This window comes from Ranitomeya imitator, chromosome 2 (assembly GCF_032444005.1).
Source record: "Ranitomeya imitator isolate aRanImi1 chromosome 2, aRanImi1.pri, whole genome shotgun sequence".
In the NCBI taxonomy this organism is placed as follows: Eukaryota; Metazoa; Chordata; class Amphibia; order Anura; family Dendrobatidae; genus Ranitomeya; species Ranitomeya imitator.
The window spans coordinates 177,122,554-177,149,283 of NC_091283.1; the positions used below are offsets into that span (position 1 = coordinate 177,122,554).

General features: G+C 47.8%; 1 protein-coding gene across 1 annotated transcript; it reads left to right on the forward strand.

Annotated features, from left to right (window-relative positions):
- Positions 1-204: 204 nt before the first annotated feature.
- Positions 205-25,868, forward strand: SLC27A4 (solute carrier family 27 member 4). The gene is made up of 13 exons (XM_069748095.1): positions 205-433; positions 4,839-5,003; positions 8,617-9,011; positions 9,281-9,439; positions 9,697-9,766; positions 9,845-9,936; positions 10,571-10,680; positions 10,757-10,966; positions 11,044-11,170; positions 14,057-14,194; positions 14,277-14,441; positions 14,529-14,675; positions 21,947-25,868. The coding sequence occupies exons 2-13, from the start codon at positions 4,843-4,845 to the stop codon at positions 22,102-22,104; spliced, it is 1,932 nt and encodes a 643-aa protein (XP_069604196.1). The 5' UTR covers positions 205-433; positions 4,839-4,842; the 3' UTR covers positions 22,105-25,868.
- The last annotated feature ends 862 nt before the right edge of the window (positions 25,869-26,730 follow it).

Consider the following 26,730-nt stretch of genomic DNA (forward strand, 5'->3'; position numbering starts at 1 on the left):
GCCCCATTACAAGGGTTAGGTCCTAACCAGACTGCAGCTCTGCTTCCATTCACTTCAATGGGAGCTGCAGCAGAACCTCCTGCAAGGCACGCTGGGAGTTGTAGTGCCGCAGCTGCACATCTCCCCCACCCACAGGATAAGGCCAGTGCCCGCCCGCCCGCTCTGCCATCCGCTACTCCGGTCTGTGCTCACTGCTCTGCCTTCACCTCCCGACATGCCTTGCGCCGCGCCGCCTCAGGTGCTGCTCTGCAGTGCCAGGTAGCGAGGGCCGGACTACAACTCCCAGCAGCCCCTGGCATCACGTGCTGCGCGGAGGGCGGGGCCTGGTGTCTCCGCATGTCAGGGCTGCTCCCGGAAGATCTTAGTGCACCCGGGCCGGGCGGAGAAGGACGTCAGACGGCCGGCGGGGGCTGCGAGCTGCCGAGTACTGCAGGTCAGTGTGCGGAGTCACCACCGGCCCCGTGTTCTCACTGTGCGCGCACTACAACTCCCAGCATGCACCGCACATCCCCCGCAGTACCGCGCTGCCCTCATCTGTACACACAGTGTGTCTCTCCATTAGTCGCCATTGTGCACATACACGTTCCGCACCCTGCGGTTTTCTGCCCTGATTGTGGCGTTTTTATTGCGTGTTTCCTAAGCTTTGGTTCGCATTAGTTTGAATTATTCTATGCGTTTTTATTATCCCAGGGTTTCTGCGTTTAGAAAAAAACAATTCCAATGTTACATGCGGTTTTTTATTATCCTCTCCATAGGAGCCTATCAGGGGGAAAAACGCACCCAAAGCAAGCGGATGTGCCAGCAACCCCCGACCGCTGTGCGGCTAAAGACGCCGATTATTATTATTATTATTATTATTATTATTATCGCTGTCTTTAACTGCACAGCGGTCAGGTGTTATAATATATTCCCAGGGGTGGTCGGGCCAGGGGTGGTCAGCAGCGCCTCTGTCTGCTGACCGGTGACCTCTGACCCTGCTGCCAGCGCTGGGCAGAGGGGGAAGCTTTGGTTATTGTTTATGAGGGCTCGTGATACGTTGTATGTGTGTATATATATATATATATATATATATATATATATATATATATATATATATATATATATATATATATATATATATACTCTGATTAGAATGTATCCTCTACATCTATAAGAATGCATAAGCTGCCCCCTACCCTGTACCTGCAGGACGTCCTATAATCTATGGCTTTCTGACAGATCTTCGTGCCTGAAGGTATAGCAGCAGTGATTGGGATGATTTGGCATCTTTGACAGGGATGGGGGGAGGGGGAACTTCCATAACTAAATTCTGTAAAAATCTCTCTAAGGGCTCGTTCACACCAGGGCTGTGGAGTCGTAAGCCAAACCTCCACCTCCTCAATTCCTCCGACCCCACAGCACAGATTCCCCTCCACTGACAGCCCGGATGCTTCGTGCTCGTACCTTTGATATTCTGTGGGGATATGCACTTCTTACTTTTTTTCCGATCGGGCAAAGTGTTCCGTTGAACACCGCAGAGACTCGTCCGATTTTGATCCAAGGGTCAGGTCAAAAGTGTCAATGCAAGTCAATGGGGCCTTAATAAATCGGACTGCAAAGTCTCTACAGAATAATTGGACTGTTTTTATTTTCGCAACATCTGAATGAGGCCTTAAGGGAAGCTGTCACTGGATTCCTGCTGCCTGCAGCGCTGGCAGGAAGGATCAGATCCTGGCTGTACATTTGTCAGGACGGCCGGGGACCGCAGAGATGGGACTAGTCCGGCACGGTGGCCCTGCATAAGACAATTTTTGATATTTCAGACAACCGCACACATTTTTACCGAAAATTGCTGCATGAGTTGATGCAGTGGAATCTACTGTATGAGACTCTGGTCAGAGATCTCATCTGTCTGACCATCGTACTACTGTTCATTTTTAGAAGCGGGCCATTAGATCCATATTCAGCAAGCCGTATGTTGAAAATATACACTGGCTTTAAAGGGATCATACAGATTGAACACTCACTTACCGCATGACACATCCCCCTACAGTGACCCCCACTATCACCTGTCATAGGCACCCTGGGTGCTTCTGCAGCATTTCGTAGTTTTGAGCTACAGGTTGGAGACCACTGCTGTATAGTGGAAGCCCCCGGCTTGCAGACAATGTTGAGTCGCAGTAGTATGACTGCAGATAGTACCATATATTCGGGGGAGGTTGGCATGTCAGGAGTTAATCGGCTTGCTTTCACCTTTGCCAGTGCAATCCTGGTGACCGCCATGGGTGCTGCGCTCATTAGGTAGTGACCTTACGTCTCCTCATCCTCTTAGACATGAGGTGTCGGCTAATAAGCTTTACTTCCTCCATATGACATTAACCTGTTATTATCCAGAGCCGGCAGCCGCAGCTGTTTTGTGACCATGGATGTACATATTCTGCCTCTGCCCTGCTATAACCCGGGTGGCACGCACTTCTGTCTGTTTGCCATCCGCAGCATCACTTACTCCCCCCTCCCCGTGGGGATGACTGCGGTGTGTAGTGATAGATGTCACCCTGAGCGGTGATTCATTAACCCCCGAGTGTGCATTTCACAACATTCGTCGCACAACACCAAACCAAAGTGAACTCTCACCTAGTTTTTGGAGAACTCGCTGAGAGTCGTCTGCTGCGCAGCCCAAAAAATAGGTCATCGCTTCTGCTGAAAAGTCGCATTTGGCCAATTAAGGGTCCCCCCGTTACTATTTCCCTGCATCTTTGTCCTCCGTCATTAATTTTCAGTTCCTTGGAAAGCTGGAAGACAACCAAAATAGCCAATATTACATCAAATGCTAAAGTGTGTGAGTGCAGATTGCCCCTGCTCATAAAAAATGCGTGTCACCCAGCTTTCCTAGGAACAGAAATCCTTTATTGTGGTTGGCCCACAAAGTACATGATGTGACTGATTTCTGAGGTTATACCATGGGAATATGCACGGATCACGAAGACGAGGGTCGTGGATCGGACCCTTGTAACCTTCAGGAGTTCCAGTGGTGGAATCCCAGCTATGACCCTATTACCGTGACATGACGATGAATCCATCCCTGCCCCGACTCCTCAATTCTCAGTCCACGTCAGGTGCCTAATAATTTTCCCATCCATCTGCAGAATATTTGAAGACCACCTGTGTCTGGTAATAAGGCGGTTTGACAGCAGGAAGATATTTGCAACGAAGCGGAGACCATCAGCAAGTAGTAGAAGGCAATGAATTGTCTCGTATATCAGAAATATATTTTTGATCACTCAAGCAATAGAGAAGTGGCGTGATCATGCACAGCCGTATTCGGGGGGGGGGGGGGTAGCGGGTAGGCCCCCTTAGAGCAGAGTTAATTGCAGGGGTCCTGCTGTTCCTTGCTCCTTCTTGCAGGGATTTTGGGGCTTATATGGCATCGGTAAATGCACTTGAGCAGCAGGTTAACTATACAAAGAGGTTGGGGGGGGGGCATCCTAGAATGATGACCCCGTAAATATTCCTTCCATACCCAATAGTATATACAGGCTTGGTTGTAACTATCCCTTTAAGCCTGGGGAAGGGCACATGGTTGTAGAGATGTTGTACCCATCCATGTGTTACTGCGGGCTCGTCAGTATGGTGAGGGTTGTACGGCGGGCGGTGCCGGCCTGTGTTAGGGTTATTAGCTCGTAAAATGGGAGTTTGCTCCTCTGATACGACCAGATAATAATAATCTCCGCAGCTGTGAAGGTCAGTCCCGAGTGTGGCAGCAGCTCCCCGCCCTGCCAGCGCGGTGGATGCCAGTCGCTCGCCTGTCGCGGTGACAATCACCTGAATTGTTCCCTGTCGCCTTCTCTCTCCTTTTCCATTTTGTCTAGTGGCATAGAAATCACTTTAATGTATAGAGCGTGTGCGTGTCCACGTGTGTCTCTCCCAGCCAGAGCCACAGGGGGCCCCCATGGATCTTTCCCCCAGGTCCCGGCCGGACCCCACATTCTCCTCCCCCCACCCCGGCCCCTGTCCCAGTCAGAGCGGTAAGGGGCCTGTAAGGAGCTTTCCCCCCACGTCCCGGGCAGAGCGGCGAGGGGCTTCCCCACCAGGGAGAAAACATATCCCTCCACCAATGATGATGTGGGCCCAATAGTTGACTTCCAAGAGAGTGTGGACCCATACGGTCCCCCCCATAACACTTATCACCCAATGATGCCCGCTAGGTCTTTTCTTTGACAGCGACGGCCCGATAGTTCCTATTCCAAGGACCCCACACTCTTCTCTTATTCTGGTGTGATAATCCTCTATCATTGTGTGTCCGGACTTTCTTACAGGAATATGTCGTCCTGTTGCCCCCGGTGACCAGGTGCAGTTTTCACTGCCGTGTTTTAGCTCCTGACACTAGTGTAGATATGCGCGGCACTTGTCCATAGCAGCCAATCGGGTTCCTGCTTTCACTGTGCAAGAATTGGGTTTAAAATAACATCAGTGATCTGATTGGTTACTTGCATGGGGCGCGTTAGAAGATGTGAGCATGCTCTGTGCCCCCTTCAATAAGCTTTATTTAGAAGAACAGATTTTGACAATCTATAGGATGTTTTGGCAATGAGGCACATGGCAGCGCGCCAGGAAGCTTTCAGCAGCTGTCACTTTCAGGGCGGCTGTTTCTGCATAGTAGTGATGATACATATAATCCACGTGGAGTAATGATTCCGTCCAGACACACAGGAATGGTTTGCTTGTTTCTATGACCTGATCTTTGCCCCCTTCCTAGACCTGCCCTTGCCCCGGTGCAGGTGACGTGGGCGCGGTGAAAACTGTCAGTATAAGAGCAGATCTGGGTACAGTGCTGACTCTGACCGCCTCTCCGCTTACAGGAAGATGCTGCGCCTGGCGTCCTGCTCGTCCCTGCTGCTGCTGCTCAAGGCCGTGGTCGGGCTGCCCTGGTTCCAGTCCATTGGTGCCGTCTTTGTTTTCTACCTGGGCTCCGGAGGATGGAAGTTTATGAAGGTTTTCTACAAGACCATCCGGCGAGATGTGAGGTAAGGGGGACGAAAAAGTGATTTACCTGTGACTACTGTAGAGCTTTACAATTTGAGAATTAAGAGTTGCGTAGCTTTAAAGGGTTAATGGCATTACAAAAACTTTCCGTTTCTTCTATTGTTTTCTGTTATCGACCACTTCAGTGGGCTTTGTTTTCGTGTTTAAAAAGTGGTGGCATGTCGCTAGTGTGGTCGGTAAGTGTCTGTCCTCTTTAACCTCACCCATCCAAACTGAGTATGATGAGTCTGCAGTGCTGGTGCACCCCGCGCAGTGTCCTCCTGGCCGCCTGACATTGCAATGGGCAGGATTTAGGTAGCACTATGGATCAATGGGGGTCCTAGATGTTGGACCACCCGATTATATGTAATCGCTATATACCATCACTTTGTTATAGGAAAACTCCTTTTAAAGGGGTTTTTCACATTCAAGAAAGTGGACCCCAAATATTCCTAAAATATCTGTTATGACAGAGCAGGTACTATCCATCCCTGGGTCCAGCGCTGATTCCCTGCTGCTGCACGGTTCTTGTTCGGCTGCAGCTGTAATGTCATCTCACCGCTGCAGCCATTCACTGTGCCGCAGTAGACGACACAAGCTGCTGAGCTCAGTGATTGGCTACAGCGGTGACGTGATGTTAAGCAGAGGAAGAAGAGCACCTACTCTTTGTTGTGTTAGGTATTTTAGAGCATTTGGGGTCCATTTTCCTCAGTGTCAGAAAACCTCTTTCTGGGACCTCCAAAAACATGTCCTGGTGTATGTAAGGAGTATCTATTATGGCTTGTTTGGATGCACGGAGCCATATTTATAGGGATGACATGCAAAAGTGGCGCCATCAGACGTAACACCGAGGAACATTTGATATAATAGATCCGGTTCAGTTTCTCCTATTCAGGGCAATTACCAATATGGCTGCCATTACCGCACTTAAAGGGGTTACCATTCAGGGCATTGGGAAAGTTTAGTGCCAATCATTGTGGCCTGAGTGGAAATCTTACCACTTGATGGCAGAGAACAACTTTCTTTCTAGGAAAATATCTTTTTAACGACGTGAAAAACCTTCGGCGATAAGCGATTATAGCTGAATAATCGGACAAGCGTTCCTTTGTGTCAGTGCATGTAAGGCCTTTCTGTAACTGGATGAATTCTAATGTGTCATCCATAGAAATCCGGATCCTCAGGACAAAGTCGTCCTTCTTTATAGCACTTAGACCGTTCTGTTTCTTTTCACCAAGAAGTGATGCCGCCCCTGTGCTAACAATGATCATATTCCTCCGGGCATCGCTTTGCTGCCCACACGTGCTGTGAGCGCCACCATTGTCTTCCAGACGTAGGGTTTATGAAGTTGCAAAAAACTAATATTTTCCCTTGCACTAAAAAGGTTGAAGGGGCATTTCACACCTTTAAAAAAGAATTAAAAAATAAAAAAAAGGTGGCACCCAATTCGTGTGACTGTGAATGGTGCAAGTATGTGCCCTGCCAGCTACACCCAACACATGTGCCTGCATGTGCTCAATGGAGAGAGGAGGATGCGCTGCTGCAGGAGTCTTCCACCATTTATCACGTTAAAGGGTTTTTTTTTTCAAAACCGGCAAGTGGATAGGGGATATTTCACAATCGCAGAAAACCCAAGAACAGGACTGAATGAAGTGGAGGTTGGCTTATGGTCTGTGGGGCTGCCAGTAAAAGAGCAGAGTAGGACACTCCACTGTAGAGCCCTGCCCTTGGGGATCCGGGGCCATGTTCTCTGCATTCTGGGGGATCCAACTGAAGAGGCTCTAACAAGTTATCCCATATCCTATAGATGGGGGATTACCGGTACTTGCCATTTTAGAAGAAAAAAAACTTTAAAATCTAAAATCTATCATGTTTCAACCCTTTACCCACAGCATTGAACTTTTAGAGACCCCCATTCTGTCAGCTGGTCCCACTCAAAATTGAAGGATTTGGCTGAAATACACCTAGGACTCTGCACACGTTTTGTAAATGGCTTCTGTTTAAAGGGTGGTATTCTCCTCTTGGTAATCCATGGCATGTCACTGGGATATGCCGCTTCTGTCAGTCCGAGCTGTGGGACATTTGCAGATCCTAAGAATGAAGAGGTTGCAGCGAACTACAGGTTTCCTTAAATTAAGCCAGGAAGCTGTGGGCGGCTTCCTTTACAGCCACTCCACTTTCCCAGGCTCCTGATTAACACCCCTTCCTGCTTATGTAGTGATGTGCCCTTCCCTTTACCATATTACTAACCAGGCAGATTGGCCCTTCAGGGGGCTCGGTCAGCAAAGTGATGCCCCCTGGAAGCTTTGCCAGAAGTGGCAATAACTAAGACGCATAGTGGGAAAGCTTTCTAGACGGTCCTGTTTGCTGAGCCCCGTACATATTCGGCGTGCCTAATGATGTGGCTCATCACCGGTGCCACCCTTTGTACCCGCAGTAAATGTAGGTATTGTGTTCTTCATCCTTGAACTTGATTTTCCAGTGTAGATTTGTGTGTTACAAGATAAGCCCTGGACTCTGCCCCCCCCCCCCCCCCCCCGCCAGGGTCACTGTTACCCAATTCTTAATGGACTGTGCTTTGTTTTTATAGTTGTCATTATGCAAAGTAACCTTTCCCCGTCCATTTATTACATCTGTACAAACGCCAGGCGGGAGTCTTTACGACGGCTTGCCATATCTGCCCCTTCTATCTGGAGCCCTCTCCATCCTTGTATTGTGGCCTTGTAGTCCTCCAATGGAAAGGTTGACTGCAGCAGAAGGTGAATGTGTTGATTTTGTCCAAGGCAGTGACCCGTGACCACTCTCAATACACTGCTTCGTGGAGAGAATGCACATTGGCACTTTCCTATTAAACAAGATGGTGAAACGGTGACATTCAGGCCACGCGCTGTGGCCAAGTCTAGTGACTGAAGCCAGGCTGCACGCGACAGACCAATGGACGTGCACAGCAGCACAGAGTATTTTAGAACAGCTGTGGCAGGAGGTAGAATGGGTGGAAAGTCAGAAGCTAAAAACAGGCAGTGGTAGGAAGAGTATTCCTGCAGCACAGAGGATTTTAGGAGCGGGATATGCAGCTTTCTGTATCTTTCACTCATTCTTTCCCTTCTCTTTCTACATAATTAAAGAGGAAACTGGATGAAAATTCCATTGGGAGTTGTAGTCCTCGTCTCTACTAATGGATATTACTAGGAAGAAGCCGATTATAACTGTAGATTTGCTGGGGACAGTAATGGAGCCAATATGCAAAACTACAACTCCTAGGGTGCCCTTGTTTTGCTACATTGGAAAGCGCCGCTATTTAAAGGGATTGTCCACCTCTAGGGACAATTTTTTCTTCGTGAATGTATTTTGGGCCAAAAATGAGGCAAACAGTGCAAAATTGTTAATGAATCTCCATTGCAAAAATAATTTTTATTGTGCATGGCTATACCTTTTCATTTTTTGTGGTTGCAGTCTGTGTAGTTGCGCTAGAGGCTACATATACATCCCAAAATGGACACTCCTGGCATCTGTCAGGCACATAGGGATCTATGGAGTTGTACTTGAGCTTTTCCTGGTGCATCTGACGGATGAACCTTCTTCATATATGACACATAAACTTCTTTTTTGTTGTTGCAGAGGCGCGATTACCCTCTTCCGGGTGAAGCTGGAAGTGAAGAGACATCTGCGGGAGAAGAATACCGTCCCCATCATATTTAAGCAATGCGTTGAACGTCATCCCAACAAGACGGCGCTGATTTTCGAGGGCACCGGAGCCACGTGGACATTCCGGGAGCTGGATGAGTTTTCCAATGCGGTGGCCAACTTCTTGTACGCTGAAGGTTTCCGGACCGGAGATGTCATAGCGCTGTTCATGGAGAACTGCAATGAGTACGTCGGCTTTTGGCTCGGCATGGCTAAAATCGGGGTCGAAGCCGCTTTGATCAATTTCAACTTACGTCTGGACGCCCTGGAACATTGCTTCAGCGTCTCCAACTCCAAGGCTGTGATCTTTGGACAGGAGATGTCACAAGGTGAGGAGCTGACTGGGGACGGACTTTGCTCTAGATTGCCGCCTGTGCCGATAGATCTGCATCCTGGAAAGCTGGATGGCAGCTCTAATTATCACCAAGCTATCCAGAGTCCTGAAAGCCATGTCAGACTATTGGCAGGCTGGTAGCCACATGCTTTCTGGAGTCGTATATGCGCTATATTAAATGTTGCCCAGCTTTTCCAAAATCAACCATTGGTAGTAAATGGAGACAGAGAATTTTTTTTAACTTTCTTTGTCTTGTATCTTTAGCAATGACGGACGTCTACTCCATGATGGGGAAATCCATACGACTTTTCTGCTTTGGTGACTGCGATCGCACCACGGTTCCCCCTAGCTCGGAATTCATATCATCCTTGTTGCAGAGTGCGTCCCGTCTTCCTCCAAAGGACCCTGGAAGGAGCTTTACAGGTAACTAAGGAGTTAAAGATCCTCCTGATCAGTGCCAGTGTCGGCCTCCATTCCTGCATAGAAAAACTGCTTGCACATTGCTACTTTCCCCTATATGGGTCTTTTTATTTTTATGCTTCTTTTCAGGAACTGCTCCACCCTTGCCATTGGGTTGTACCTGGTATTGCAGCCAACACACTGTTGTAAATATGTGAACCACACTGTGCCTCTCCAATTGTCTGATAACTTCCTTCCTTTTATACTTGATTATTTTTCAGATAAATTATTTTACATCTACACTTCTGGCACAACGGGGCTTCCCAAAGCGGCCATAGTGGTGCATAGCAGGTGAGTACAAGAGCTGCAATGTACACAACTTGCACGCGTCACCACGGCTCCTTTTATTTCCTTGTCCTTTCCTTGCAGATATTTCCGTATGGCTGCCCTGGTGCATTACGGCTTCGGCATGCGATCGGATGATGTGATTTATGACTGCCTTCCACTGTACCACTCCGCAGGTAGTGCACAGACCGCTATTGCTGCCATTATGATTTATGCTCTTGAGGAAAATAACTTTTTTAGTCTTTTAAGAAATAGCATTTTTCTTTAAAGGCATCAGTTACATAAACCACGGAATTGAGGTCCGCTAGTGGAGGGGTGTCGCACTTGCTCTTCATATTTATTGAATCCGAGAGATTGGAGTCCCATGCCCAGCGAGGGTCGTTCATAGATCTAATAAACTAGAACAAGACCGTGCACGATACTTTTTCTGCATTGAGCGGTTGTCTTGATAACTGTGCCAGGAATAATTACCTTACTGATCCCGTGCCAACATTTCCCAGGTCCCTCTGTTTACCCTACTACACCAGTGACATGGGTCGTCTGTGTCACAGATGCAGCCAATCAGTGACCGTTGCAGTGATGTGTCGCCACCGCTGAGGTCAGTGATTGGCTGTATCGGTCACATGTTGAGACAACTAGAGCTGGGGTGACGGAGAGCGACAGAGGACAAGGGAAGCGTTGACACAGAAGCATTTGGGGGTTGAGAGGTGAGTATTAATGTTATTACTTTTTTCTGCTTATTTTATAGTATCGCCATAAGTGGGTTTGGAAACCTCGCCTTTTCATTAATCTTTTTCTGCTATCCGGCAGGTAACATTGTTGGAATGGGTCAGTGCATCCTCCTCGGTCTGACGGTTGTCATCAAAAGGAAGTTTTCGGCCTCGCGGTTTTGGGATGACTGCGCAAAATATAACTGCACGGTGAGGATCTGACATGTGTTTGCCACGACCCACGGTCAGCTCCAGTTCGTACTAACATGGCTGCTTTTATGTCCAGATTGTCCAGTACATCGGTGAGATCTGCCGCTATCTCCTGAACCAGCCGCTGCGGGAGGCAGAGTCCCAGCATAAGGTGCGCATGGCGCTAGGGAACGGGCTCCGACCCGCCATCTGGATGGAGTTTATGTCCCGCTTCAGGATTCCGCAGATCGCAGAGTTCTATGGCGCCACGGAATGTAACTGCAGCCTGGGAAACTTCGACAACAACGTAAGCCCGTCTCATGTGATTGGGGGCCGGCAGGGGGACGCTCAGCCGTGTACGTAACCGTTACCTCTCATTTCTAGGTTGGCTCCTGCGGATTTAACAGCCGAATTTTACCCTTTGTGTATCCCATCCGGCTGATGAAGGTAAACGAAGAAACAATGGAGCTGATCCGCACTCCAGAAGGTCTTTGTATCCCCTGTCAGCCCGGTATGTGCATATATGTGTATCTTTTCTATGCGTATAGAGATTATAGTATAAAGGAAGATTAAAAGTGATTATTACACTTGCACCATTTATCCTCTATCCACAGATTGCAGGTACCTAATCATGAGGGTCCCGTGTGCCCACTTCTCTATGGGTCATACGTGCACACCACCACACAGACCCTCAGTAACCATTCACTTATCGCCTGTCCTATGGATAGGTCATAAATATGGTTCGTGGCATAACCTCTTTAAGTTTTAACCCGTTAACAATCAGACCTGACCGGTTTTGTTGCCGATCGGGGCCAATTAACCCCACTGCCAATCCCAACAGAGGTTTATAAGTGGTTAAAAGGGCATTAAAGACCCGCTATGGCAGGATCAACCCCCTGCGATAAAAATGCAGCATTTCTGATAAAACAGAGATTAAAAAAAGACACATCATTCGTAACGACCTGATCTGTAAAACTGGCACATTATTCATTTCGTACGGCGAATACCATGAAAAAAAATAAAAACACTAATAATGACACTTTTTATTGTTTTCCCGAACGAATGAGTTATATTAGGGCTTGTGTTTTTTCGGGACGACTTGGCGTATTTATTTATACTATCTACTTATATAATCACCAGGTGGGACTTCCGGACGCTGTCCCCGAATCCCGTAAGGCACCGCGGCAGTTCGTATTTCTAAATAAATACGCCGAATCGTCCCGCAAAACACAAGCCCTAATATGACTCATTCATTCAGGAAAACAATAAAAAAGTTAGTTCTCAGAATATGGTGATGCAAAAATAAATTCATTTTTGTAAAATATTGTTTTTATAGTCTGTAAAAAGAGCAAAGCATAAAACCCAATCTAAATCTGGTATCGCTGTAATCATACCCAACAAACAAATCGTTTTTATCACTTTTACCATAGGGTAAACGGCACATGAAAAAAATAGATAAAAACAATTACCAAATTTCTGTTTTTTGTTCATTTTGTGTCTGAAAAATCTGATTAAAAATTGTTCACAAAATGTTGTGGCCCAAAATGGTACAAAAAAAAAATCTGCAAATCGTCGTGCAAAAAATAAGCCCTCATACAGCACTGTTTGCCAAACAATAAAAAAAGTCACAGCTCTAAGAATATGGCGACAAAATAACTTTTTTGTGCAAAAAAAGCTTTTTTACTGTATGATGGCAGCAAAACCTAAAAAAACTGTGAATCTGGTATCGCTGGAATCACACCGACCCGAAGAGTCAAGTCGCCTGATCACTTATGCCGCATGAGGAACGGCATAAAAATTAGAATTATTCTTGTACTTGTTTGTTCATTCTACCCCAAAACAATTGGAATAAGGCTGGGTTCCCATTGCGTTATGGGACCGCATTTAATGGACAGCGTTGCACGGCGAAATTAACGCCGTGCAACGCGTCCGTTAACGCGCCCATTGAAGGCAATGTGAACGCGCTTCACCATGTTCGGCACGCGCTAGCGACGCGCCGGTGATTCCTGGCGCGCCGCGGACGCTGCTTGCAGCGTCCGAGGCGCGCCCGCGGTCCGTTCCCCGCTCTCGCAGATCGGGGATCTGCGAGAGCGGGGACGTTACCGCGACCGCAGCCCCATAGAAAACATTGCGTTAGCGCAATCCGCTAGCGCTAAACGGATTGCACTAACGCAATGTGACCCTAGCCTAAGGCTCGGTTCAGATTTATCCTGCGCTCTCCGCTGAGCGCTTGTGTAGGGGTTTCTGTGTAAATTCTCCAAAACTGCGATTCGGACAAAACCCGGACAGAACTTATGAGGCAGATGGAGTCACATTGGACTGGTTTGTGTTCCGGTGGTGTCCCGTCATTTTAGGTATCTTTTTTGCACACAAGTGTGGGCGACCACAGATCAGTGGACTCCTAAAAAGATGGAGACTTCCGGAAGAGACGCCAAACGGAGTACGAAGTGTCTCTATCTGCCTCATGGTGGATGGTTCCATTGCGGGTATCATCTGAATCACATTTTTGTGGGATTTACACAGAAAAACCGAGGTAATTGATGAGCGTAGAACACAAGAATGTGATCCAGCCTTATACCTTATACTGGGAACAATCCAAAAATATTATGTACCCCAAAATGTTACCGATAAAAACCCTAATTTATCCCTCACAAAACCAGCCCCCATTGAGGTCCGTCATCTGTCACTGGAACTATAGGGGGTTCCCACGTTACTGGTAGAAGAAAGACTCTGGAAAAGTGACATGGCTCTAACCCCCGCAAATAAAATCCAGTGAAATCTCCATTCCCAAATCCAAATGTCCCCTCCTACTGCTGAGCGGATCAAACTTGGACTGTGATCCAAGTGTCCATACACTTTGCTCCAATTATCTCGCATCAGTGAGTTGGCGCACAGATGTGTAGAAGACGGAGAAAGTAATTACTCCATAGTGTCCATTCTCTGTGTCTGTGGTAATCTAACTGCACTCGGATGACATCTGAGTGCAGTGCGATGTTTCACACGCACCCATACATTTGTATGGGTATGTGAGCCAAGTCCCACAGCCACTCACAGTATGCTGAATCGGCATGAGAAAAAAAAACACATGTCTGCTGTGCCCCATAGTATAAGACCCGGCTGAGTGCAATCCGATAAAACATGTAAGTGAGTCCTAAAACTGTCTTTCCTTCTGAAGGACCCAGCAAGTGCCACGTCCACACACTCGGCATGACTTTTTCTGGTCCTGCAGGCTAGTCCTGTTCCAGTAAATGGGACCGAACTGCAGTACCAGGTACACTGCCACCCACACGTATGGGGTACTCCAATCTCCTGGAGTATCGGCCTATTTCTATATGACCAGTGGCGATCCTGAGTACGGAGGAACTGACCTTTACTCGTGTGTCGCCTTCTTTCACAGGAGAGCCTGGGCAGCTCGTTGGCCGCATCATCCAGTCCGACCCGCTGAGAAGGTTTGATGGTTACGTGAACCAGTCCGCCACTAACAAGAAAATCGCCAATAACGTCTTCAAACTTGGGGACACGGCGTATCTCTCCGGTAAGAGTGGTGCCCCAAATATGGAGACGTCTTCCTTATACCGAGGTCGTCTGCTTCCTGACCGTTGTTTTGTCCTCTCCAGGCGATGTGCTGGTGATGGATGAGCTGGGCTATATGTATTTCCGGGATCGTACGGGTGACACGTTCCGATGGAAAGGAGAAAACGTGTCCACCACAGAAGTGGAAGGGATCCTGAGCAGACTCCTGCAACAAGCGGACGTGGTGGTCTACGGAGTGGAGGTGCCAGGTACGTGGCTCATCTCTCTTCATGGATCTCGGGGCTCTGTGCTCAAGACTGTATTAAAACCCATGTCTTTTTTTATCTGTTTGTTAGGAATGGAAGGGAGAGCTGGAATGGCGGCCGTCGCTGACCCCAATCATAAAAGTGATCTTGTAAAATTTATTAAAGACCTTAAGAAGTCGCTGCCTGGGTACTCACATCCGGTGTTCCTCCGATTACTGCCGAAGGTCAACAAAACAGGTGAGCGCCCCCTACAGAGGTGGAGGGGCAAGACCGTACGTGTAACAATAGTGTATGCGCTGTGAGTGAGAGTGGCTCATCAGACATTATTCTTGGGCCCATCTTCAAACAGGACTGATCATACATAAGGTGTAATAGGTTCCTTGTGAAACACACAGACAAAATAGATCCAAGCGGCAAGTGATTGGCTCCAAACCCAGGTTAGGGCCCAATTAAATTAGGGACCCTATATGTGTTTGTACTCTGATGGACCCTAACTCCTTCTGAGAAGTCATGGGGTAAATCAGAGTCCCCTGCCGGTCTTGGTGGCCCCTATTCCATCAGTGTGTTTTCTGTTGCTATGGAATAATTGAAGGCTGCTGCCGATCAGCGACCGCAGCTGTCAGGAGAGCGGCGGGGTACACAGAGAGATCGGATTCATAGGGTATTTACTTTACATTAGGGTATAATACAAATATCTCGCTGAGGATCTGTTCATACCAAGGAAGGTGACGGGCACAAGGGGGCATTCTTTGCGTCTGGAGGAGAGAAGGTTTTTCCACCAACATAGAAGAGGATTCTTTACTGTTAGGGCAGTGAGAATCTGGAATTGCTTGCCTGAGGAGGTGGTGATGGCGAACTCAGTCGAGGGGTTCAAGAGAGGCCTGGATGTCTTCCTGGAGCAGAACAATATTGTATCATACAATTATTAGGTTCTGTAGAAGGACGTAGATCTGGGTATTTATTATGATGGAATATAGGCTGAACTGGATGGACAAATGTCTTTTTTCGGCCTTACTAACTATGTTACTATGTTACTTAAGGGTTGTGCAGACAAACTATTTAAGGTGGCAAATACACATCAGATACCAGCGTTTCTCTCAATCCCCCTTACACAAGCACGCTCGGCCATGTCTGCACGTGTTCTGAGTAAGGAAAGGAGAGGAATGTGCTTCCAGACACCAAAAGTCGGGAGGCCCCCATACACCAATCTGACCGGTTCAGAAAAATAAAATGACTGTGTTGCTTTCTGTACCAGATGAAGCTTTGAAGACTGCTTACTATGTCGTCATGTGGAACCAGAATACATTTTTTCTTTCTCGCTTCATTGGGGGACACAGGTAACCATGGTGTATGCTGCTGTCGCTAGGAGGCTGACACTATGCAAAAAAAGGAAAATGGCTCCTCCTCTGCAGTATACACCCACCGACAGGCAGGAAGTACTGTACCTCAGTTTGTGCTTAGTATAGTGTCTGTAGGAGGCGGACCTGGATCTTCAGATCCGCTGCTAACCTTGACTCCTTTACAGGTTTTGTTTTTTTTATTAACGTTTTGGCTTTCTTTTTCAGATCACAGCATTCAGGGATCCAGGGTGCAATCTTCCACCCTGCCTCCCCAGGAGGGCGGCTGAGCGAGCAGTGTGGTGTCGTCCGCATCGCAGCTCTCAGACCGCCGGCAGGACATTATCCCCTGTCACCCTCCCAGGTGCTCCAGGGTCTTTATGGTGGCGGTCCTTGCCAAACAGTCCCCCTCACCCCTCTCCTCGGAGAGGGCTGAGAGGAAGACGGTCTTTGTGCCTTGTCTTTGGGGTCGAGGCTGTCTTCTGGACGAAGGATTCCGTATCCAGCGACCCCTCTCATTGGGCCCCTGGACGATCCTCTCTCCCCACTCTGCCTGTGGACCCGGACATACAGGTACCAGCACTTCAGCAGCCGCTCCACCGCAGCAGTATCTCCCCTCCCCCTGACTAGATGTACAGCAAGAATCCCAGACGTTTTACTTTCACTTTCACCGCTGCGGCCGGCCATGCCCTCCTCGGGTGCGCTTTTTCGGCGCTCTTTTCCTCCTCCACTCAGGAGGGCTCTTACATCTCGGGCATGCCCTTCCCTTTCGGTGCGGCCCTATCAGGAGCCTTGGCTTATTACGCCACTAAACAACAACGGCCAACTTTTCCTCAGCTAGTGCTTCGTTAACGCCCTCCGCATTAAGCGCGCGTATTTATGGCGCGCTTTTCTCCCTATTAAGGGGCCTCCTCCCCCTACCCGGTGCACTCCTTTGATGGCACAGTCAAGGGAAGGGCCCCTACTCCCACCAGACGCAGACTAGGACCTTCGTTTACCGGCCCTGCCAGTGCGGGTGCCGAGACTGCACATAATTCCATGTCCTTTGCTAATTTAGTCCCCAACTTTGGGGCCCCCACTTTCTGACACTGTCAGAAGTGGCCAATTTTCATACCGAACTAGGACCTTTTTTAATACCAATTTCCGGTCCTGTCATTGTCAGTGCGGAGGCTTCGCATAATTATATGTACCCGTTTATTTAGCGGCGTCGGGGCCTTTTCCCCCGACTCTGTGTAGCCGCGGTCGCCTTCCACTTAGCCACGCCCTCTTACGGGACTCTGCTCATTAGGGTACGCTGAGGCCCCATCTCCTGGCCTAATGAGAGTATTTTTTCTCTATCCCTCTCTCCCGATACACGCTTCCCCGCCCCCCCCTCCCCCCCCCCCCCCCACAGGGGGGGACATAGTGTATCTCTGCAGGTTGAGTGAAGATTCGAAGCCGTATGAAGAATCGTGCAGCCACCATCGCCTTCCAAAGGGCACAAAAGGGCGTCCGTCATTAACCTGCTGGTTCTGGGGACACTGCAGCCTGAACATTGACAGCCGTCTCTGTTATTAGGTAGGACCAGCTCAGACTGGTTATTTTCTCTCTTCACAAGGGCTCAGCTCTCCCAGCTGTAGCCCTAGCCTACTACTTATGCCCAATCTCAGGGAGGCCCATTCCTGTCCCTATAATCCACGATGCTCGTGCCATCCGTACAAAAGCAGTGGCATTCAGATAAACCCTCTAACACCCGGGATGAGAGCACTCCCCTCCTTCCGGAGTGGACTGTTGCCAGGTCAGTATCGGTCTCAGATCTGACCAAACTCTCACAGTCCCTGGTCCAGGTCCTGGAGCGTCCTTCACGTTTGTCTTCTGCCACCAGTGCTCCGAACACCTCTCACGGTGATTCGCACGCACCTGACCGCGACCTTCACAGGGACAGATTGCTTACAAAGCAAAAGAAGCGACTGGTCCCTCTACTTTTTCCTGGACGCATTCCTCATCCCATGCCCCTCCTCGGAGGTGGTTTTTGGGTCGGATATGGATTCCCAGTCTGAGTCCCATATGGACCAGACCTGAACGATGCAAGATATGCTCATTAACCTCATCTTGGCAAAATACCAAATTTCTGAACCTACGGGAGGATGAGGCTCCTGCTCACGAGCACTCCGTTACTTTCAAATGGGTAAAAATGTTTTTTCCCGGAATTTTCCCTAATCACAGGGAACTTGTCATGACTATGTCTAAACACTGGGAACACTCTGAAAAGCGCCTCCCAGGTAGGAGGAAGCTACACATCCTCTACCCCTTTAGACCAGGCCTTGATAAATGGGCAGAATCCCCAAGGTGGATCCGCCTGCTTCTTGCCTGTCCTCCTAGACATCCTTGTCTCTACTATCAGTGCATCCCTTAAGGATTCTACAGATAGACAGATTGAATCCTTGGTTAAGTCAGCCTTGGAGGCAGCTGGCGCCTCTCTCTCTCTCTCTGTTCCACATTTGCCTAACACATTTTGTGTGTTAAATTCCATGTCTGTCGGGGCAAGAATACTTCGTCAAGGTATTCTAGCGGCCGCTCCTCCGGATGGGAGGCCAGATCTGACTGATCAGATTGCCCATGCCGGCAAATATCTCGTGTCCACTCTCCTTTTTACGCTGCTGGTTGTTCAGTCATGGCTACCGGCAGCATTGTTGCCATACGTCGCATTCTCTGGCCTCACTGGTTTTGCCTTCCAAGTCTCTAGATCTTTTGGATCCAAGCTGGATCTATAGTTTCGGATGCCATGTCTTTACCTGCCATTCACAGAAGTGATCGTACCAGTCTCCAGGAACGTACTGTTCTCGGGATTCTATTTTATTCTTTCTTAGTCACAAAGAAAGGCGGAACGCTCCTCTGTTTTTAGTGCTCGAGTGGTTTACCGGTCACATTCGGTCCTGTCTTGTCAGGACGATGTAACTAAGTTCGGTAATCACTTTCATGGACTCAGGAGAATGTTCCTCACATTCTTGTTTGTGTTTAGCTTCAGAGGCTCATATATTGTGCGATCCAGGAGGGTCCTTATCAGTTCACGGCCCTCCCCTTCTTTACGTCATGGCAGCGGTCAGGTCATTCTTCTATCCTAGGGATTTTTTTAAATATTTCCCTACTTAAATGATCTTCTGATCAATGAGCCGTCTCTCTGTGACTGCAACAAGAGTCCTCAGTTTACTCTACATATCCGGGTCCATCTCAGCTAGATTATAAACAGAGAAAAGTCCTCCCTCACCTTTGTGCAGTACTTGGTCTAGGTATGGGTTCAACATGACCCAAGCCCGTCTCTTCCTTCCAAGGAAGAAGGTTTTTCATCCCTCTGCCAGGGGTTTCTGTACTCTAAAGCGATCAGCTTCTCTTCTCCTATGTCCTGCATATGAGTTCTATGGGAAATAGATTGTCGCCTCGGAAACCGTTCCTTTTGCCCAGTTCCATGCTCGCCCCCTTCAGCGGGCTCTCTGGTTGTCTCCACGGACAATCCTGTGCTTCTTCCTCTGAGTGAGGCAGTCCCTCATCTGGTGACACCGTCGGCATCAGTCCTATAAAGAAAGTTTCTCTTTCCTCTCTAGTGGCAGGTTTTCACCAACAACGCCAGTCTCATCTTTTGCGGAGCCGTTTTTTCTTCATCACACAGCGCAGGGCAACTGGAACGCCCAAGAGACAATGCCATGGCCGAGGTTTACATAAACCTTTAAGTCGGTACTCGCATCAAACAAGTGAAGTCAGTCAACAAGGATTCTGCGAGAGCCACAGCTTAATGTTTCCGCCAAATCAGCCGTGCACATTCCGAGGGTAGGAAACCGGGCAATCGATTTTCTGAGCCATCTGGGTCTCGCTTTGGGCAGCCAATGGCTCAGCCCCGCTGTCTTCATCCATATATGCTGAAATGGGGCTCTCCAGACGTTGTCCTCTTGGCGTCTTGGATAAACCACAAGGTTCCTTGGTTCGTAGCCAGATCCCGGGACCTGCTAGCCACCTGTTGCTATGCTCTAGTAATATCGTGGTCACAATTCCATCTGCTCTCTTTTTCCGTCTCTCCCCTCGGCCCGAGAGTGGTGAAAAGGATAAAGGAAGAAGGGATCCCTATATTCCGGTTATCTTCGGATTGGCCAAGAAGGGCTCGGTGAATATGTTCATAGACGCCCCTTGGAAGCTTCCAGGCTGTCCAGATCCTCTCTCTCAAGGTTCCCTCTTCCACCAGAGTTCATAGTCTCTGTCTTTAACAGCATGGCCGTTGAGGCCATAATCCTGGGGTGGCTGTTTTTTTCCACGTCTGGTCATTCAGACCATGATTTGGACCGGGAAACCAGCATCCTTGCATATTTACTACAAATATTGAAAGGCCTTCTTTTGGTGGAGTATGGACAAGGGTCTGGTCCCTATGTCCGTTTTCCTTTCATTCTTGGTTTTCTTCAAGGAGTCGCCCACCTGGCTCATCCTTATTGTCCTCCGAGAAATCCATGGGATTTTAATCTGGTCTTAGGCGCGCCGCAGCGCGCTCCTGTTTTAGCCCATTCAACACATGACATTTCTCTTTGTTCAATTATGTTCATCAGGAGAGTTTCCAAGTTATTGGCATTGTCCTGCCGTTCCCTGCTCCTGATCCTATGTCAGGACAAGGTGGTTCTCGGGCCTGGCCCTTCCTTTCTTCCCGAGGTGGTCTTTTCCTTTCTCATTAAATAAGTCACTGTCCTTCCTTCTGTGTCTCTCCAGTCCATCCCCTGGAGAAGTCCCTCTACAAGCTGGATTCCGTCACACCTATCCGAGTCTACCTTTCAAGGACTGCTCCCTTTCGTCAATCTGATTCCCTGCTCATCACCTCTGAAGGTTGCTTTAAAGGGCTCCTGGCTTCTAGTTTCTCTATTGCCGTGAGGCAGTCCTCTTCTAGGACAAACGGCCTCTTCCGACAGCGCAGTCTCCTCCGGGGCTGAAGGCTCACTCCACCCTGCAGTGGGGGCCTCCTAGGCTGTTCGTTACCAGGATTTGGCTTTCCAGACTGTAAGGCTGCAACCTGGTCATCTTTACCCTCTTTTGTTAGTCTTTACAGGGTTCATACCATGCCTTGTTTGATGCAGGCCTGGGAAGGAAGGTGCTGCAGGTGGCGGTTTTGCACCGACCGACCTGAGCCCATCATTCCTTGAATCTTCCTGTGTCCCACCCTAGGGACTGCTTTGGGACGTCTCATGGTTACCTGTGTCCCCCAATGAAGCGATAAAGAAAGAGGGATTTTTGGTACTCACCGTAAAATCTCTTTCTTGGAGCCTTCATTGGGGGACACAGCACCCTCCCTAACTGTTTGTATCATTAATGTACCTTCGTTGTTGCATTGGCACATATGTGGTACCATTATTTGGTATGTTGTACCATTATTTGATCTATGTGTCTTCATGTTGGATTGGTACATATGTTGTACCATTATTTGGTCTATGTGCCTCGGTTGTTGGATTAGTACATATGTTGAGTTTTGGTTGCTTCTCCTACCGCTTTAACACTAACTGAGGTACTTCCTGCCTGTCGGTGGGTGTATACAGCAGAGGAGGAGCTATTTTCCTGTTTTTGCATAGTGTCAGCCTCCTAGCGACAGCAGCATACACCCATGGTTACCTGTGTCCCCCAATGAAGGCTCCAAGAAAGAGATTTTACGGTGAGTACCAAAAATCCCTCTTTTTTTCACCAGTAAATTAGATGTTTCACCTCACCTCACCTCACCTACTGTATTCTCACCTCACCTCACCTACTGTATTCTCACCCATCCCTTGTAGATTGTGAGCCTTCGCGGGCAGGGTCCTCATTCCTCCTGTACCAGTTATGACTTGTATTGTTTAAGATTATTGTACTTGTTTTCATTATGTATACCCCTCCTCACATGTAAAGCGCCATGGAACAAATGGCGCTATAACAATAAATAATAATAATAATAATGTTGTAGTTCCCCCTATCAGCCAGCAGATGTCTCCATTGTCCCACAGTAGATTATACGGTTCCCCACCCATGTTCTCATCTCCCCCCTTCCTGGACTAAGAGCAATAAAGTGTGAGGTGTCTAATGAAATCGTCGGGGTTCAGTCTTTCATTGATTTTTTTTTTTTTCTTTGCAGCAAAAAATAATAATTAAAAAAGCTGCAACTAACACTTATTATCCCATTTACTGTCTGCACAGGAACATATAAATTCCAAAAGACAGACATGAGGAAAGAAGGCTTTAATCCCAGCGTGGTGAAAGATGCCTTGTACGTCCTGGACTCCCAGCAAGGAAAGTACATCCGCTTGGACGCTGAAACCTATCAAAAGATCCAATCAGGAAAGCTGAAGCTGTAGCCTCCATTCCCCCCCTTCCCCCCCAAATGCATTTTTTACTTTTTTTTCCGCATTGGTCCTGATCGTGTGACCCAGGCTGGTCCATGGAGCAGACCGGATATTTTTTTTTAAATTTTTTTATTTTATTTTTACATCGCCAGATATTCTATTCACATACCAAAGTATTGCAGAAAATCAAGGCGGCATGTGAGGGATACGTGGTGCGGACCACCCTTGTTTAAAGGGACCTTTGTGTTTTAAACTTAATTTCTTTTTTTTTTTTAGCCTGTCTGGAAAGTGTTAATCAGTCCAGATCATGGTTCATCTCTCAAACGCTCCGGGAAAAGACGAAGGGAATATATGTTCTTCTGTTAGACAATACTGTGATCTGCGGGGGGGGAACGGTAATCGTGACTCCATATTGGAAAAGAAAAGATGATGGGACTGTAAAGATGAAGCTGTGAGCTTGTACATAGATCCGGACAGACACCTGATACTTCTCTCCGTTCAGGACCTCACTGCTCTTCACGCCGTCTGCTGTATTGTGTCCTGGGGTGGGGTCGATGGCCGTGTATCTGTATATACCTCTGCCATCAATGTTTTCCCTGGCAGCAGAATATCAAGCCATAACGTAGACTTCTAGCCACCTCCCGTGCAGCGTCCGTGCTGGGAGTGCCCCCGATCCAACCCGTAAAGCCCCTGGGTGGTACAGAGACGGCTGGCATTATTTTACATCTTAATCCAGGTTTTATTAATTAAAACTGCTTTTCTTGTGCTCCTCTCGAGCATTTTTAAGCCTTCCCATGAGATGATTTCCGTGCAGTCACGAATTCCTTTGCATTAGTTGCTACTATTACCTTTCCCAGTGCATGGATTCTATGACTGAGCTCCACAATACTTTAGCAACGGCGTTCTTAATGGGGGCGGCCATTATCTTTTCATATAGAGAGGTGACAGGCCAAACCTTAATGGGTTTTTTGTTTTCTCATTAAGTCCATCCAAGGAAATTTCATGACTTTTAAGATTCTTTAAGATATACCTGTCCTTTCACCCAAAACCTGTAGAAAAGCATGGTAAAAGGTAAAACTGCTTTTGGTCCCCATACCAGTTTATTATGTCCAGAAACTGTACTGATTTTATGCTCTGTAAATTGCCATCTACCTTTTTTTTTTTTCCAATGAGCAGTTGTTCCTCATCGGCATTCTTCCAGCACAACAGGGGCCGGAACTGCCTGCCCTTCTATTGTTCTTGCTCTTGTCCAATGTTTTGCTGGCCCTGAATTCAAATCCTGCCTCTGTTCTGCATGTATGAGCTTTGCTAGACTGGAAAACAAGGACCCGCTTCCCATTGGGCGGAACAGGGACCCGCTTTGCGGTGAGATGGACCCGGCCCAGCTTCTTTTAACCTGTCTCCATGTATCTGCTGCTAGAAACGGATTACACAGTGTACGGCATGTTATACAGAAGGGACCCACCTGGTGGCTGGTACTTTGGGGGGTATGCCCAGACCTGGTTGATTTCATCCCCTTTGATCGATTGCAGGACCCCCTTCTTTAGAGGGGATTTGCATAGATGGAACCCTTCTGTCTGATCTGATGGGGTCCTTGGTCCTATGACCCAGCGTTGCATTTAGCGCATGTGTCCCATCTTTGTTCTGCAGCTCTTAGTAGTTCCTTATATCAGATGGGCTACTCAGATGCTCAAACGGCGCTTTAAAGGGAAACTCTATTTAGTAGGGAACACAGGTGGGGGATCATTAGCTGTGGCCCCTTCAATTCCTGAATGATAGGATTGTGTTGGCTGGAGATGCCGGTGTCTGTTCCCCCCCATTTATAAGCTTTGGACATGGAATCCTATAATATCGGTCACTTGTATACAAGGCTGTAGACTGCATTATTTAGAAAATGGTAAACTATGCAAAATGATGTCGTGCATGTCATACCGAATTATCGTAGCCAAGAACCGTTGACATCTGTGGCAACCAATCTGATTCCTGCGTCCAGGCAAATGCATAATAGCAGGGCTCTGGTTGTGGAGGATGGTGGTTTTTTTTGTGTTTCGTCATATTTTATTTATTGTGAAGCCACGTGAACGCCGGAGTCATGATCTCAGCAGCACATCTGTGACTACTCCAGGACTGCATGTACATGGCATCCAAACAGGAAACTTAGGTCTCATGGTCCCCGTTCCCCACCTTTCTCCCTATACCTTGCATGTAACTTTCTCCCATCCCCTCCTCTCCTTGCCTGCTGTTGTCATTCATGGCTCCGGGGAGTTCCCTATGGCTCTGGGGGTTGCCCTTTTCCATTTGTGGCTCTGGGGGTTGCCCTTTTCCATTTGTGGCTCTGGGGGTTGCCCTTTTCCATTTGTGGCTCCGGGGGTTGCCCTTTTCCATTCGTGGCTCTGGGGGTAAGCCCTTTCACATTCGTGGCTCTGGGGGTTGATCTTTTCCATTTGTGGCTCTGGGGGTTGCCCTTTCACATTCGTGGCTCTGGGGGTTGATCTTTTCCATTCGTGGCTCTGGGGGTTGCCCTTTCACATTCGTGGCTCTGGGGGTTGATCTTTTCCATTCGTGGCTCTGGGGGTTGCCCTTTTCCATCCGTGGCTCTGGGGGTAGCCCTTTCACATTCGTGGCTCTGGGGGTTGATCTTTTCCATTCGTGGCTCGGGGGGTTGCCCTATGGCTCGGGGGATTGCCCTGTGCGACTAGCCGATGCATTTGATCTGGGTCCCCAGAGTAAGGGACCCATTGATTTGTGTCATCATCTCCCCCTTCCTGCAAATGTTTTGCTGCTATAGGGCTGCTGTTTAGATGATGGTAGTATTTTCTTCATTGAGCATACCTGACTATTCCCTCCTACTTTTGTCAAGGTGCCTTCCTGGCAAAGCTGACTGACAAATGATATGGCCGCTATTACATCACACACGGTAGTTCCCACATTGTTCTCCAGGCCTAGTTATATTCCCCACAGTCTAGAAAAGGAAAGCTGAATGTTGGGTCCGTGGCGGCCATATTGGCCTTTACCCAGCTTTTCCAGGATGCAGATTTATCTTAGAAATGCCTGAAATTTTGACTTTTTAAATTTGCAGTTCTTATTTATTTTTTGGGTTTGAGTGCACAAGGGGTTAATGTCATGTTGGATATATTAACCAGGGAAATAATGTATATAATATATTGGGGGGGGAACTAATATTCATTTAGGGAATGCAGTGACCACACAGGGGTTAAACTGACTGTTTCCTGATTTGATGACTGATATATTGTCATTGTCCCCAACCTGTGACTATCCAACTGTGGCAAAACTACAACTCCCAGCATGCCCTAATAGCCAACAGCTAAATGGCCCTAGGTTGGGGATCACGGTCCTGTGTACATTGCCAGTCACCAGCTCGCACTCTGCTCCATATCCATGTATTGTATGTAACATATCAGAAAGTGTCTCTATAATCAGGTGGGTCCAGGTATACAGATCTGTATGGACTCTACACCTAAGGGCTGACAGTGCAGTCACAGCAGAGGTCGTCATGCAATCCAGAAGTAGGGGATGTGACTACACACGTATACCATTTAGGACCCTCGGAAAGTTGGTAACGAGCCCCAGAAGCAATCGCCTTCTTAAATATGGCACCCATCATCATAACCACCCCGGATACTACACAATCAGATACTGTAAATGCCCCCCAAAGTTGTTCCCCTTCCCCCATTGTAGTCTGTCCACACAAACTGTGTTACATACACTGTATGACAAAAGATTTTTCATGTGCAATAAAAAAAATATGCCAATTAGTGCTTTCCTTTTTTTTTTTTCTATCACTAAAGTTTTGTTCTGGAGTATTATTATTCCCGTATTACTCACAGTGGCCACTAGGGGCTGTCATAGGTCTGTGCTGTCTGTACTCATTCTGCAGGTGACAGGAGATGGAAATTACAGAATATTCATTGATGTCGCGTTTCTTACCTTTTATGTATGTAACTCATGTACATTTACTTTTTATTTCCTCTTAAGTAAAATCTGAAAACCCTTGTTAAAGGAGTTTAAAAAAAACCAAAACACTAAACTCAATGGGTCTTCAATTGGGCTCTATTAAAGTGAATGGAAAAGATCTGCAATACCCACTATGGACAAAAGTGGCGCTGTTTCTAGAGACTAATACTTTGTATCCAGTCTTGTATAAAACCCATTTAATGAAGGGCTAGCCTGGGTGGGTAATCGTACTCTGTACTTGCCGAATTGAGGGTAGGGGCAGGCTTTTAAATTAGTCACTTAAGGGTTCACATTATTTATGGTATTGACCTGCCATTCAATGTCTGTGTATAGCAACTACTTCATTGATGGGACCAAAACTTTTCTTGTCTGACTATTGGGGTTCCCATGAGCCCCCCACTGATCAGTTTTATCCTAGCTTCTATTGACGTGTCTTAAAGGGGTCATTCCTTAATCGTTGGAAACCCCACCTACCACACTAGTGAGCATGCGCATTCCTTGTCACGCATGCGCACTGCTGCTCCCGTGCAAGTAAATAGAGCAGTGATCATACATTCATACTGGGGCAGCACGGTGGCTCAGTGGTTAGCACTGCAGCGCTGGAGTCCTGGGTTCTAATCCCACCAAGGACAACATCTGCAAGGAGTTTGTATGTTCTCCCCG

Coding starts and splice junctions, on each gene's coding strand:
- SLC27A4 (XM_069748095.1), top strand. CDS start 4,843: ATGCTGCGCCTGGCGTCCTGCTCGTCCCTGCTGCTGCTGCTCAAGGCC. Junction 9,937..10,570: donor TCCACTGTACCACTCCGCAG/GTAGTGCACAGA, acceptor GCTATCCGGCAG/GTAACATTGTTGGAATGGGT. Junction 10,681..10,756: donor GCGCAAAATATAACTGCACG/GTGAGGATCTGA, acceptor TTTTATGTCCAG/ATTGTCCAGTACATCGGTGA.